The 14,904-nt window shown below is 45.4% G+C and overlaps 1 protein-coding gene across 3 annotated transcripts in view; it reads left to right on the forward strand.

Moving 5' to 3' along the window:
- MFSD6 (major facilitator superfamily domain containing 6) overlaps positions 1-14,904 on the forward strand; it is a 42,954-nt gene that overhangs the window by 16,307 nt on the left and 11,743 nt on the right. For all 3 annotated transcript variants that reach the window (XR_003709132.2, XM_028750504.2, XM_028750519.2), the window contains exons 3-4: positions 5,699-5,796; positions 13,096-13,257. Coding sequence is in view for 2 of the 3 variants with exons in the window: in XM_028750504.2 (XP_028606337.1) it covers positions 5,699-5,796; positions 13,096-13,257 (260 nt within the window). In the remaining variant the exon portion in view is untranslated. The remainder of the gene's footprint in view (positions 1-5,698; positions 5,797-13,095; positions 13,258-14,904) is intronic.

Below are 14,904 nucleotides of genomic sequence, written 5' to 3' on the forward strand. Positions count from 1 at the left end.
GGCGGTCCTTGAGGTTGTGCAGTCCTGAGCTGTTTAAGGCTTTATAGGTTAAAACCAGCTCTTTGAATCGGGCCCGGAAACTAATTGGTAGCCAGTGTAGTCAGACCAAGATTGATCTAATTATGCTCAAACCGTCTTGCTCCTGTGAGCAACCTTTTCAAAGTTTGCTGTTCAAAGGAGATCTTCATTAGGAGGCTACGCTGTTGGCAGTTAACCAAGCAAATAGCAAGATTGCACCAATCCACACCATAGTTGAAATGGATTTCTGTAGCTCAGCGGTAGAGTTATGTGCTTGCATGGGAAAAAATCCCAGGTTCAATCCCTCCAAGTAAGGTTGCGAATACCCCCTTTTCTGAAACCCTTCAGAGTCGCTGTCACTCAGCGCAGTGAACTAGATGTACCAATGGTCTTGACTTGATGAAAAACATCAGTGTGGTGTAGTGGTTAAGAGCGATAGACTCGTAATCTGGGGAACCAGGTTCGCTTCCCCACTCCTCCACATGCAGCTGCTGGGTGACCTTGGGCCAGTCACACTTCTCTGAAGTCTCTCAGCCCCACTCACCTCACAGAGTGTTTGTTGTGGGGGAGGAAGGGAAAGGAGAATGTTAGCCGCTTTGAGACTCCTTCGGGTAGTGATAAAGCGGGATATCAAATCCAAACTCCTCTTCTTATGTTCCTACGTGGCGAGCTGCATTCTTTTTTCACATAAGACTATCACATATATTTGCATTGGGCTTCCTGTTTCTGCTTTACCCGTTCCTGATCTGAAAAGGGAAATGAATGAGGTAGCAGATCTTGGTTATGGTTTGATGGCACACATGTCTGGGCCTTGCTAGTGCCTGATGGCAGACCACCTGGGAACCATAGAATCTTAGAATTGTAGAGCTGGAAGGGATTTTGACCCTTGACCCAACCCCCTGCAAAGCAGGAATATTTCGCCCAACATTGGCTTTGAACCCATGACTCTGAGATGAAGGTTGTCTCATGCCCTGAGCCAATAATAATAATAATAATAATAATATTTTATTATTTATACTCTGCCCATCTGGGCTGCTCCCAGCAGAATTTTAATAATAATGATAAAAAAGTGATAAAACATCTAGCATTAAAAACTTCCCTTAAAATGGATGGCTTCAGATGGCTTCTAAAAGTCAAATAGTTGTTTATTTCCTTGACATCTGATGGGAGGGTGTTCCACAGGGCGGGCGCCACTACCGAGAAGTCCCTCTGCATGGTTGTCTGTAACCTCACTTCTTTCAGTGAGGGAACCGCCAGAAGACCCTCGGAGCTGGACCTCAGTGTCCAGGCTGAACGATGGGGGTGGAGACGCTCCTTCCGGTATAATGGGCCGAGGCCGTTTAGGGCTTTAAAAGTCAGCACCAACACTTTGAATTGTGCTCGGAAACATACTGGGAGCCAATGTAGGTCTTTCAGGACCAGTGTCAATATGGTCTTGGCGGCTGCTCCCAGTCACCAGTCTAGCTGCCGCATTCTGGATTAGTTGTAGCTTCCGGGTCACCTTCAAAGGTAGCCCCATGTAGAGCGCATGGTCAGAAAGCTGCTAAGGTTTCAAAGCATATTGAAGTTGCAAAAAAAAAAAAAAAAGGATAGGGACTGCCCTCTTCTCATTCAGTTCCACATGTTCCACGATGGAAGGTGGGAAACGTATGCTAGAAAACAAATACATATTGGAATGTTCTCATGACAACAATACTTCAAAATCTTTAGCTCTAATGCAGGTCTGGAGACATTTCAGAAAATGGCTCAACATTGGGGTGATGGTTAGTGCAGTGCGAAGCTAATTGCAACATGTGGAAAAACAAAGCCATATTTATTTATTGCTGGCACGAAAAAATCATTTATTTGGAAATGGGATAGATGCAGCATATGTCATTATGCCCTCTTAGAAATCATGTCACACTTGGTGTTTGCCTACACTTTAGCTATCCTAATACAAAAGAAATGTAGAAGAACCAGAAAAGGTGGAATGGAAAAGTAACAGAAATACGAGTTGTGCAGGTATAATAATGCCCTTGACACACAAAGACCGCTCAATATATTTTGCCTGAAATCTAAAAAAAATAAGGATGCACACTTGTGTAAGACTTGACAGTATTGGCGGGGGTAGTGTTATTTATGACATAAGAGAGGACCACTCGCCTAGAAGGTAGCCATGTGATATGGCTAATGAATGGGGTCTGCAGGAAACAATGTGAATCTATAGTTCAGCAGATTCTCAAAGAGGCAAGGGACAGCAATGAATAGCCACTTCTTTGGGAATACAGTGGTACCTCAGGTTAAGAACTTAATTCGTTCCGGAGGTTCGTACTTAACCTGAAACTGTTCTTAACCTGAAGCACCACTTTAGCTTAATGGGGCCTCCTGCTGCCGCCACGCTGCCGGAGCATGATTTCTGTTCTCATCCTGAAGCAAAGTTCTTAACCTGAAGCACTATTTCTGGGTTAGTGGAGTCTGTAACCTGAAGCCTATGTAACCTGAAGCGTATGTAACCCGAGCTACCACTGTACAGAGGGAATACAGAGGGCTTTTTTTCCCAGCTGGAACTCAGTTCTGGCACCTCTCAGGTGGGTACCATTGCCATTACAGTGGTACCTCAGGTTACATACGCTTCAGGTTACACACTCCGCTAACCCAGAAATAGTGCTTCAGGTTAAGAACTTTGCTTCAGGATAAGAACAGAAATTGTGCTCTGGCGGCGCGGCGGCAGCAGGAGGCCCCATTAGCTAAAGTGATGCTTCAGGTTAAGAACGGACCTCTGGAATGAATTAAGTACTTTACCTTGGTTCTCGAACTTAATCCGTTCCGGGAGTCCGTTTGACTCCCGAAACAGTTCGAAAACCAAGGCACGGCTTCCAGTTGGCTGCAGGAGCTTCCTTCACTAAAGCAGAAGCCACATCGGATGTTTGGCTTCCAAAAACCATTCGCAAACCGGAACACTTGCTTCTGGGTTTGCGGCGTTCGGGAGCCGATTTGTTCCACAACTAAGCCATTTGGGAACCAAGGTACCGCTGTATAAGAGAACAAGGGAGGCGTGAGTTCCAGCACTCCTTTTTCTAGAAAAATAGCACTGCATAGAGTAATATTTGACCGATTGCTTTGTTCTCTTTTGTGTGTGTAAATTATTTCTTCGGACGGACTTCCTTTGGAATTCTGCGGATAGAAAAGAGCTGAGTAAACAAGGGCATTATGGGATGCACATAAATCAGAAATGACGAGGGGGGGGGAGTGAATAATTCATCCTCTGTTTCTCACAATAGTTGAACTACATATCACCAGAGAAAATTTTGTTCTTTTAAAAAGGGATTGAAAGCTCTCCTGCACACAGTGGGTCAATGTATACAACAAGGAGGCAGGCTTGGCAGTGACTTTCAGCAAGCATAATAAATGACATTATTATTATTATTATTATTATTATTATTTATTATTATTATTTATTATTATTATTTATTTAATATACCACCCTGTACCCGAAGGTCTCTGGGCGGTTATTCATAGGCATTATGATTATCAGTGGCTGCTGTCTGAGTATTCTGGAGTATTCCAGTATTAACTTCAGAAGTCTTGTTTTGTTTTGTTTTGCTACAAATGAAATGTTTGAAAATAATTAATTTCAATTGATGAAACTGATTACATATTTTATCCATCTTGTTTAGCCAGGAATTTTGCTAAGTGTTTTATTGTCTTCTTCAGAGGGCTTTGTTAGCAATGAGTGCAAGCAAATAAAGAGTCCATTCTTGGGTAACTGGTTGGATTTGCTTCCTAGTCTGTTGTTTATACTAGACACTTGAGATGCTATAAACTTAGAGACTACCAGAGCTGGATCAATCTCAGTTTGAGAAATGTGTAAATAGCATGTGAATGCCATAAACAGTGTCTCTAAAGACTGGAAACAGTTTTCCAATATTTCATTCTCCCACCTCCCAAATACATTTTATGAAACGTTTTTAAACAAAACATTTTTTAAAAACCCTGTATAACTGGTTATGCTTAATTGTACCTTTTCACTGGCTGATTTGTGTCCTCCTCATACAGTCATACCTCGGGTTACGAACGCTGCGGGTTGCAAGTTTTCGGGTTGCAGACCGCGCCAAATCCAGAAGTACCAAAACGGGTTATTTCCGGGTTTTGGCGCATGCGCAGAAGCGCCGAATCACATCATGCGCGTGTGCAGACGGGGCGCTTCAGGCTGCAAATGCTGCGGGTTGCGAACGTACCTCCCGCACGGATCACGTTCGCAACCCGAGGTATGACTGTATAATACAATTCCTCCATGCCAACCAGCTGTCAGCGCGTAATGGCTAAAAGTTGTGGGTTTTTTTTTAATTTTTATTAAAGATTTTCACATTTGCAGCTGTTTTTCTTCTGTCTCAGGTGATCCAGGTATTCGCAACTCCCCTTTCAGTGACAATACTTGCCTTCTAACTTTTTATTTATTATATATTTTACACTCACAGCCCACCTTTCCTCAGAGGAGGTCAAGGTGGTAGTGTACATGCCTCTCCCCAATCCTCATTTTATCTTCACAACAACCTACCTGTGAGGTAGGTTAGGCTGGCAGACAGTGACTGGCCAAGGATCACAAAGTGAGCTTCATGGCGGAGTGATAATTTGAACCCTGGTCTCCCAGGTCCCAGTCTTTCCCCTTGAACATTATACCACACTGGGCTCTCAATACTTTTTGAAAGTTATATTCTTCATGTTAGTTTGCAGGAGGAACCTTTCAGGGCGCAAGGAGCTCTTTAGAAACAAAAGGTGGCAAGTCTAGGAAAGGTACCTTCCCCTCCTCCAACAATTCCTGACCACTTCATTCATGCTTCGTCTTACTTTATTTCAGTCCTTTGCAGACTGTACACTCCACTCCACCCCACCCACAGTATAGAACTACACATCTCCCCTTGCATAATGGTTAAGTTGATCCCTTTGCAGAGACCTGGTTTCCCTTCCTCCAGTTCGGTACATGAAACACAGCAGCCTCTTTTTTATAAGAGTCTTGGAGGTGGGGGCAGGAGACGGTACTAACGTTGAAGCTTGCCTGCCCCCTATTTTTTTAAAAAAAAATCACTTGAAAGAGCAGTCATTCCTAACTTGAAAATGGCCGGGTCCATATTAATGCAAGGAAGCACAATGAACCAATATCTCAGAAAAGGAGCTATCTGGGAAGAACTGTTACAGAGCAGTAGCTGGGTCTAAACCACTGAGCCTAGGGCTTGCCGATCAGAAGGTCGGCGGTTTGAATCCCTGCGACGGGGTGAGCTCCTGATGCTCTGTCCCAGCTCCTGCCAACCTAGCAGTTCGAAAGCACACCAGTGCAAGTAGATAAATAGGTACAGCTCCGGCGGGAAGGTAAACGGCATTTCCATGCGTTGCTCTGGTTTCGCCAGAAGCGGCTTAGTCATGCTGGCCACGTGACCCGGAAAAATTGCGGACAAACGTTGGCTCCCTCTGCCAGTAAAGTGAGATGAGTGCCGCAACCCCAGAGTCGTTTGTGACTGGACTTGACTGTCAGGAGTTCTTTACCCTGTTTTTACATCCATTTATTTAAACTTCTACCTTGTATAAAATGGCCAGTAAAATAGCACTAAGCCAGCCTAGTAACTGTTGGTTTGTTAGTTACTATGTGCAAGACGTTGCAAACATTAAACTAGCCCGTGTCGTTTTCTTTCTTTCCTACCTTTAGAGTCCTGTATATCGGCCTTGCTTGTAACACAGCTCGTTATATTTACATCTCCTACCTGGAAAATGCTTGGACGGTTTTGCCTATGGAAGTTCTTCAAGGTAAGGAGGTGCTGTACTTCTGATCCTGGCTTGCATACATAAATTCTTCATCTGGGCCATGATGAACTAAAAGTCCGTCTATGTTCTTGTACCTATCAGTAAATAACCCAAGGGATCCTTTTTTTTTAAAGCTCTGTGCAAGTTTAATATCTGGAGGTGGTTTCTTCAGTTGACCTCAAATTCTGTGGCTTTTCACCTAAGCAAACAGTGAAATGGCAGAACACACCTTGATCCCTAAACAAAAGGAGACAGGAGCTCAAACGGAAGCTTGTGCCTTCTGCAAATAAGCCTTTGTTGCTGGCAGACTTCAGCCTATTCCTGTCTAGAAGGCATTCATACCCCTGAAATTTGCTGATTTTCTCACATTGTGCAACAGAAAGGAGGCCATTGTTTTTTAGCATTGGATCTTAAAACAAAAACACCTAGGAATAACCGGTTCTCTTCAGTGTTCCCCAGTTATCAGTGACGTTTTGTGAATCATGATGAAGGTCAATGAAGTCTGGAAAGAAATGAGTGGTGTGGAAAATAATTGGACAGATTGCATGCAAAGGGAAGCAAGAAGACTTGTGCTTTCAAGATATTTTGCCAGCGCTTCCTCATCCTAGAATGCCCTTTCAAATGTTGTCAGACTCCAAACTCCCATCAGCCCCAGAGAGCATGGTCAGTGAGGATGTGGAGTCTTAGCCCAAAAACATCTAGAGGACACCAGGTTGGGGAAGACTTTTCTAATGGTGCTTTTCACACAAGAGTTGCTGTTTGACGTTTTATAAACATAACCTTGTTAGATTTGCACTCACGTGCTGCGAATCCCAAAAATTGTACTCACATGTTCAATCCCAAAACTCAGTGCTCAGAATAATCAGTCCTCATTTGTACAAATTCCTTTAATCTGTCTGTTCGTTTGAATTGCAACTGTGTCATAATGAACACTGAAACCAACCTAGACAAGAAATACAGTGGTACCTTGGTTCTCAAACGCCCTGGTACTCAAACAGCTTGGATGCCAAACACTGCAAACCTGGAAGTGTTCCGGTTTGCGATTTTTTTTCGGAAGCCAAACATGCCTCGTTTTGAGTATTACACTTCCAATTTGAGTGCCACACTTCTGTTTTGAGTGTTAAGCTGAAGTCTGTCTGTTTTTGCTATTGATTTTGCGTTTTCGTTTTTGCGGCTCTTTTTTTTTTGTGTGTGACTGTGTGGAACCCAGTTCAACTACTGATTGATTGATTGTGTGACGGCAGTACATTGTTTATTGCTTTCATTTTATAGATCAATGGTCTCGTTAGATAGCAAAAATCATGTTAAATTGCTGTTTTAGGGGTTGTTTTTAAACGTCTGGAACGGATTAATCCGTTTTGCATTACTTTCTATGGGAAAGTGCACCTTGGTTTTGGAACGCTTTGGTTTTGGAACGGACTTCCGGAATGGATTAAGTTTGAGAACCAAGGTACCACTGTAGTTAAGGCAGCAATGGCCAGAACGAAAGAGTGTTTGACTCAAGAAGAAAAATATGGGGTAGGTTGCAGGAACTTGGCCTTGGGTATGTGCATGTACACACACACACACACACACACACAGAGCTTTTTGGCTACAGGAACCCTTTATTTGACTCCTGCTGCTGCTCTCCGCCCCCCCCCCCGCCCCCTCGGTCACTTTTGGTTCTGAGTTTCTACTGCACTTTCCAGGTCTCCTCTCCAACCACGAGATCTTGGCTTCCGCTTAGATCAGCAATGGCCGAACTTGGCCCTCCAGCTGTTTTGGGACTACAATTCCCATCATCCCTGACCACTGGCCCTGTTAGCTAGGGATGATGGGAGTTGTAGTCCCAAAACAGCTGGAGGGCCAAGTTTGGCCATCACTGGCTTAGATAAACAAAACACTGAGATACCTCTCTTTGCGCAAGCGCTGCCAATCTCACGCACACTGAATATGCCCGGCTACTCGTGTTAACGACCCTGCAAACTGGATGACAGCTTTTAATTGGCTCAGGAAGAATTCAGCGCATGGAAGTTGCTGGAGGTGGGTGGGTGGAACCTACACTTGCCTCCACACCCAGATTAAATCGAATCAGCTGCGGAGAAACTTATTTTGGTGACTGTTTTAATTTGCGTAGGCAGAAAACATTCAGGGAAGAGATGGAAGGTAGAGGCCAGGGGAAAGGAAGTAGACATGGGAATTACTGGTACAGTTTATGAGATTTTCCAGCCCTTCAATCTGCAATCTGAATGGTGGTGCAGTCATGGGCTGCAACTGAATCCCAACCAGGTGGACACCCAATTGAGGTGTGGTTCCCAGGTCTGAGAATTGAATTGTGTACCTACAGTGGACAGAGTTGCGCTCCCTCTCAAGGAACAGGTGCAATTTTTTTTGGAAGGGGTGTGTGTTCTCCTGGATCAGTGTTTCCCAAACTTGGATCTCCAGCTGTTTTCGGACTACAGTTCCCATCATCCCTGACCACTGGTCCTGCTGACTAGGGGTGATGGGAGTTGTAGTCCAAAAAAAACCCACAGCTGGAGACCCAAGGTTGGGAAAAACTGCCCAAATCAATGTCGCTGTTTTCTTTATTTCAATATTTATTATCTACTGTGCATTCAGAGAACACTGGAGTGTACAAAACCAGAATAGAAGTGGATTTCAGTGGCTCAGGGTCCCCATTTTCCAACTTCCATCTGTGTGAAAACCTGCTGGGCACGTTACCCCTGTACAGACCAAGCTGATCATTAGGCTCTTCTGAGAAGACCCACTGAAGCAGGTGCCAGGCATTGTCTTCCTCTCCTTCCCTCCGTCTCCTGGCATCTTTTGGACATGGTACTTGGTGGTAGATGGCCCAGTTGGCGGTGGGAGGAGGGAGGGGAAGAGGACCTTCTTGCAGGGGCAGGTGCCTTGGGTTGTCTTATTCCCCCACTCCCCTTCCCCTGGAATCCCACCTTATTTTCCTCCCTCTCCTCCTGGAATCCCAGCTTATTTTCCTCCCTCTCCCCCTGGAATCCCAGCTTATTTTCCTCCCTCTTCCCCTGGAATCCCAGTTTATTTTCCTCCCTCTTCCCCTGGAATCCCAGCTTATTTTCCTCCCTCTCCCCCTGGAATCCCAGCTTATTTTCCTCCCTCTCCCCCTGGAATCCCAGCTTATTTTCCTCCCTCTCTCCCTGGAATCCCAGCTTATTTTCCTCCCTTTTCACCGGAAATCTCAGCTTATTTTCCTCCCTCTTCCCCTGGAATCCCACTCCCAGGGCAGTTGGTGTTACATGGCATGCCTTACTTGCGTTTGGGAGGAGGAGTAGCAGGTTTGTTGATTGAGAGCAATAAATCAGCTTTAATTGTACAGCCTGAATTTGCCAGGATATGATAGAACCTCACCCGAAAATGGCAAAACGGCCCTTAATATGTGCCCTGATTTTTCAATGCGGGCGTCTGTCATCGTCCCCCCCCCCCCATAACATGGGGGTTATGTTCTGGGGCCCCACACACATATTTTCCCTTGTAACGTGTCCTTCCTTCTTAAATCCCTTATGGCAGAAGCTGTCCTTGTCTTACACACACGCTGAGAGCCTTCAGCTAAGGATGTTGGCCTTGTAAATAGAAATAATTATTTTCTTCTGAACTTGATACGAACATTTCCCTTGGATACGAGACGACTTCTTTTCAAGTGGGAGCGATAAAAGTATCCAGGAGATTGCATATGGCTCCAGATCCCTTTTTACAACTCCTAAGCATTTCTCCTTTGAGTTGCTGCCCTTTATTTATGCCCACAGATTGTGCCATTTGGGCTCCTTATGAAATCATTGGGAGTTTTCCTCATCTGTGGAATGAGATCAGTTGCTGTCTGAGAGTCAGCCGCTTCCCTTCATTGCTGCCTCCCTTTCATTTCTAGGTACATTCTGTTCAGGCAGAAGCGATCAGATAATGAAATGTAATTTAATACGCGCAAGATCCAAATGATGCCATCTCTATGATTTCCAGATGCCCTTGAGAAGCAGCTATGAGGACTGGAGCATTTTATACAGGGCCTTTTCAAATGATCTCAGGGGAGGGAGGAGCCTTGCCGCTCAGTGGCATTGAGGTCCAGTCCCTGCTATCGGCGCTTTTCAAGGATTCGGGGGAAAACATTTGCCGGGGACCCAGAAGAAATGTTGCCAATCAAAGCAGACCGCAATAGGCTAGGCTGAGAAAACACACACTGTACTTTTCCATGTATTAGACGAGAGTTTTTTACTCCAAAATAGTGTTTAAAAACAGGGCTAGTCTTATACATGGGCAGTGCATTGGGGGACCGGGTGATTGGTTGCAGCTGCAAGCGGCAGCTTGTAAGCGGCGATTTGGTGGGTGATTGGTTGCTGCTTCAAGGGCTGCGTTGGATTGGCTGCTCCTGCGTTAATTGGGCGGGTGATTGGTTGCTGCGTCAAGGGCTGCCTTGGATTGGCTGCCGCTGCGGCAATTGAGCTGCCTTCAGGTGTCTTTTAAAAGTATGAGAGCTGTTTATTTCCTTGACATCTGGTGGGAGGGCGTTCCACAGGGCGGGCGCCACTACCGAGAAGGCCCTCTGCCTGGTTCCCTGTAACCTCACTTCTCACAGTGAGGGAACCGCCAAAAGGCCCTCGGAGCTGGACTTCAGTGTCCGGGCAGAACGATGGGGGGTGGAGACGCTCCTTCAGGTATACTGGGCCCAGGCCGTTTAGGGCTTTAAAGGTCAGCACCAACACTTTGACTCGTGCTTGGAAATGTACTGGGAGCCAATGCAGGTCTCTCAGGATCTGTGACACAGAAGTATTTTTATTTTGTTATTAAATTTGTCCCTCGCTTGATCTTGCCTGGGGTAATCCAGAGCAACATAACAACCATACAAATGGACAGTAAACCGCCCCCCCCATTAAAACCGAGAGGAAAGAGAAATACATTAAATGCATCCCACTTGCTTCTAAAAGGCCACAGATAGTTAACGGCCAAAGTAGATATTTACCTGGGACTTTTGCCAGCGCCAAGGGTGGAGAAGGCGGTGTCACCTGACAGTTAAGTAAAGACAGCTTGTAAAGACATGATTAGTCGGAACAGGTTTTCGCCCAGCGAATGGCGTTCCTTATATATATCTGGCTCAAGGCAGTAGCAGCAAAGCGTCCCTGTGCTTTGTCATCGTGACATTTTGACAGGTTTGACATTTTGTTAAGTGAAGGTTGGAAAGCAGTAGAGAAACAACAGGCGCTCTCGATAAACTAAAGTTGCGTGAAAGCAGCCTATGCCACATTAAGCACAACTGCTAAGCCTGATGTGTAAACTTAAAGCACAGGTGATGCAAAAACAAGGCAGTAAACTTTAATGGGAGAGCTGTAATTGCAGATTTGTGCTATCTCTCTCTCTGTGTGTACAGTTTTAACTAGTAGAGTTGAGATCAAAGGCATGTCACCTTGTGGGCAGCAGCAGAAATGCCTTGGCAGCCTTTGACCAGACTCTCGGAATCAATGAATTCGAAACCCGGATAACTCTAGTTTGCATCTAATGCATTTCAGAATGTAATAATAGCTGGGTCCCCCTTCTAGCAACAAGAATCGCAGGCAGCTGAAGCTTAGCAGTGCTGATTTGAAATTAGTGTACGCAACAATTACACATGAATCTTTTACAATATTGATGAGATAGAAACCGAATTGTGGAACTGAATTGTTGTTGTTGTTGTTTAGCCTTTCTGACCCTGCAGTTTCAAAAATAGGAAATAGTTCCTTTTCCAAAATTGGTTTTAAAAAAGAAGAAAACAATTAAAGAGAGCTTTTGCTTGCAACAAGGAGCAAGCAGACCCTCCCAAAAAAACGCCGTTTGGAAATTTACATTATTTGTTTGTTTGCTGGATTTAATAACGAATGATTCAAACAATTAAAATACTGTAGAACAGCTGGTAGAAAATTTTTTGGATGGCAGCATTGAGGACTATGATTCTTACCATGGCCACTTCTATACTTTGGCCACACCCACTTTGCCATGTGACCCCCCCTGAGGGGGGCACCACGGTAACTGTGGCCCTCAGCACAAAACAAAGGTTAACCACCCCTGTTTGGGGAGACTGGGTCAACCCTATCCATAACAGTTTGAAGGCCTCCGCCTAACTAGGCAGTTGAACCTACCATTAGGCATACCTTTGTGTAGGGATATCGCGGAGTGGGGCAGTGGGGTCCGGAGGGAGCACACTTCCCCACCAGCAGGCAGCCACGGTCGGCCTGCACGCGTGACCTTGGGGTGCAGGGACCCCCCCCCCCCGACAAGTCACAGCTGCCTGTACATCGTTCCACCCATGTCTGACCTTTCGCGATCTCAGCAGTTTGCGGTATCCTGTCTGTAACCCTTTTCCATGAGACCTTTGTCTCCATTCGTCATACATTGTGCAAGGGGAAAATGACGCTGTGGAACAGGTGCCAAAATAACTTTGTACCACCCCACGATTTCGGGACGGAAGATGTGTAAAGATCACAGCCCAAAAATGTATTTGCCCAGCTTGCATGTTTGTCTCAATAAAAGGAGGCTCCAACAGGAATGGTGGTAGCTCGCTCGCTTCAGACCACCTGTGCGCAGCTCACATGATGATCAACCCCTGTCTTGGGCCTTCACTTCACCTTTGTTTTGTCTGGCTCGAGTCTCGGGCCTCATCCAGTCCTTCTGTTCCCAAGCACTGTTTCAAAACATCCCCTGCCTCTCCTGATTTGATAAAAGAGAGTTACAGAGCTGGTGCCACCTGCATCTTAATGATGCCTCACCTCACACCCCCAGACTCATGGTAGTTTCATGTGGATGTTGAGTAGAATTGGCGATAAAATGGACCTCTATGGGGAAGTCCATAGCATAAGTGCTGTAGGGTCATCCGCCAGCACCATCTTCTGCAGTCAGCCATCCAAGTAGGAAAGGGAGCATTAAAAACCAGGGTCTCCCACCTCTAACCCAGACAGCCTATCAACACTGATACCATGGTCGCTGGTGACAAAAGTCCTAGAGCAGGCATGGCCAAATGTGGCCCTCCAGCTGTTTTGGGACTACAACTCCCATCATCCCTTGCTAACAGGACCAGTGGTCAGGGATGATGGGAAATGTAGTCCCAAAACAGCTGGAGGGCCAAGTTTGGCCATGCCTGCCCTAGAGAATCAACAGGGTCTCACACTCCCTCATCCAGTAGAGTAACCAAGCAACTTCTGTCCTTGAAGCCCAGCCTAAAATCCATTTCATCCAAGACAACCTGAATCTGGCTGAAGAAGAAGAAAGGGGGGGGGGGGAAACAATTTTCAGGAGCATAATAACTGAATTCTGAAACATCTTCCTTTTCTGCAGGTGTGACCCATGCAGCCATCTGGGCAGCTTGCATTTCCTACCTAAGTGCTGCTGTTCCTCCCGAATTAAGAACTTCCGCTCAGGGTATACTGCAGGGCCTCCACCTTGGCCTGGGCAGAGGGTGCGGAGCAATGGTTGGAGGAGTGCTGGTCAACTATTTCGGTAAGAGAAACATGTTGGTTAGTTTCATTAGCAATTTACTCTCCTTTCATGCATTTTGGATGCTGCTTTATTAAATGTTTCCCAGCCATTCCCTTCCCTATACTTAAGTTATGTTAGCCAAATGCTGATATCATGCTTGTGTTTTCTTTGGGGGGGGGGGGGTTGTGTTATGTATGAAATTGTGTGGATACTTGACACACCAAATTAGAAGGACCTGTATCTTTAAGACATTTCTTTTACCTGTCATCTTGAAAGCACCTAATAATAATGATGATAATATCTTGTTGTTGTTGTTGTTGTTGTTGTTCTTCTTCTTCTTCTTCTTCTTCTTCTTCTTCTTCTTCTTCTTCTTCTTCTTCTTCTTCTTCTTCTTCTTCTTCTTCCTTTTCTTCTTCTTCTTCTTCTTCTCATCCCACCCATCTGGCTGGGTTTCTCCAGCCACTCTGAGCAGCTCCCAACAGAATATTTTTGTGTGAATACTTGACACACCAAATTAGAAGGACCTGTATCTTTAAGACATTTCTTTTACCTGTCATCTTCAAAACACCTAATAATAATAATGTTAATTTTTTATTATTATTATTATTATTATTATTATTATTATTATTATTATTATTATCATCATCATCATCATCATCATCATCATCATCATCCCACCCATCTGGCTGGGTTTCCCCAGCCACTCTGGGCAGCTCCCAACAGAATATTATTAATAATAAAGCGATCAAACATTAAAAATTTCCCTAAACAGGGCTGCCTTCAGATGTCTTCCAAAAGTCAGATACAGTGCTACCTCTGGTTGCACACAGGATCCGTTCCGGAGCTCCGGTCGGATCCCAAGGAATTCGCAACCGGAGGTGCCGCTTCTGTGCATGCGTGCAGTTTAGTGCTTCTGCGCATGCGCGCAGTGAAACCTGGAAAAATACTTCCAGGCTTGCTGCGTATGTATCCCAAAGGATACGTAACCGGCGGTGAACCTAAGTAGAGGTACCACTGTAGTTGTTTATTTCCTTGACATCTGATGGGAGGGCGTTCCACAGGGCGGGCGCCACCACCAAGAAGGCCTTAACAGTTGTATTCAAATGAAGAACAGAACGGGAGATGATCCCATACTTTTGAAATATTTGCAAGTCCCGATACACACAGGTGTGGCGTACCCAATTTGAGCATGCATCAAAGGTTCTAAACATCAATCCCCAACTCGCCATATCTGTCCCTTGCTGAGTATTCTTTTAGTTTCATGCAGGAATTTAGAGACTTTAATAATGCATGCGTGGTCAGAGGAGGAAGCCTGTCTGCCACTTGTTAGCATAAATTCAATGCTTTGAGCATCATGAGCAAATTTTATTCACTTTAAGTTAGCCAGGCCGAAAGGGAAAGGACCCCTGGATGGTTTAGTCCAGTTGAAATAGACTATGGGGTGTGGCTCTCATCCGCTTTCAGGCCTTTGTCTGCAGACAGCTTTTCTGGGTCATGTGGCCAGCATGACTAAACCGCTTCTGGCGCAACGGAAGCCAGAGCACACAGAAACACCGTTTACCTTCCCGCCACAGCACTGGTACGCTTTTGATCTGCTAGGTTGGCAGGAGTTGGGACAGAGCAACGGGAGCTCACCCCGTTGCGGGGATTCGAACCGCCAACCCTCTG

This window comes from Podarcis muralis, chromosome 1 (genome assembly GCF_964188315.1).
Source record: "Podarcis muralis chromosome 1, rPodMur119.hap1.1, whole genome shotgun sequence".
Classification (NCBI taxonomy): Eukaryota; Metazoa; Chordata; class Lepidosauria; order Squamata; family Lacertidae; genus Podarcis; species Podarcis muralis.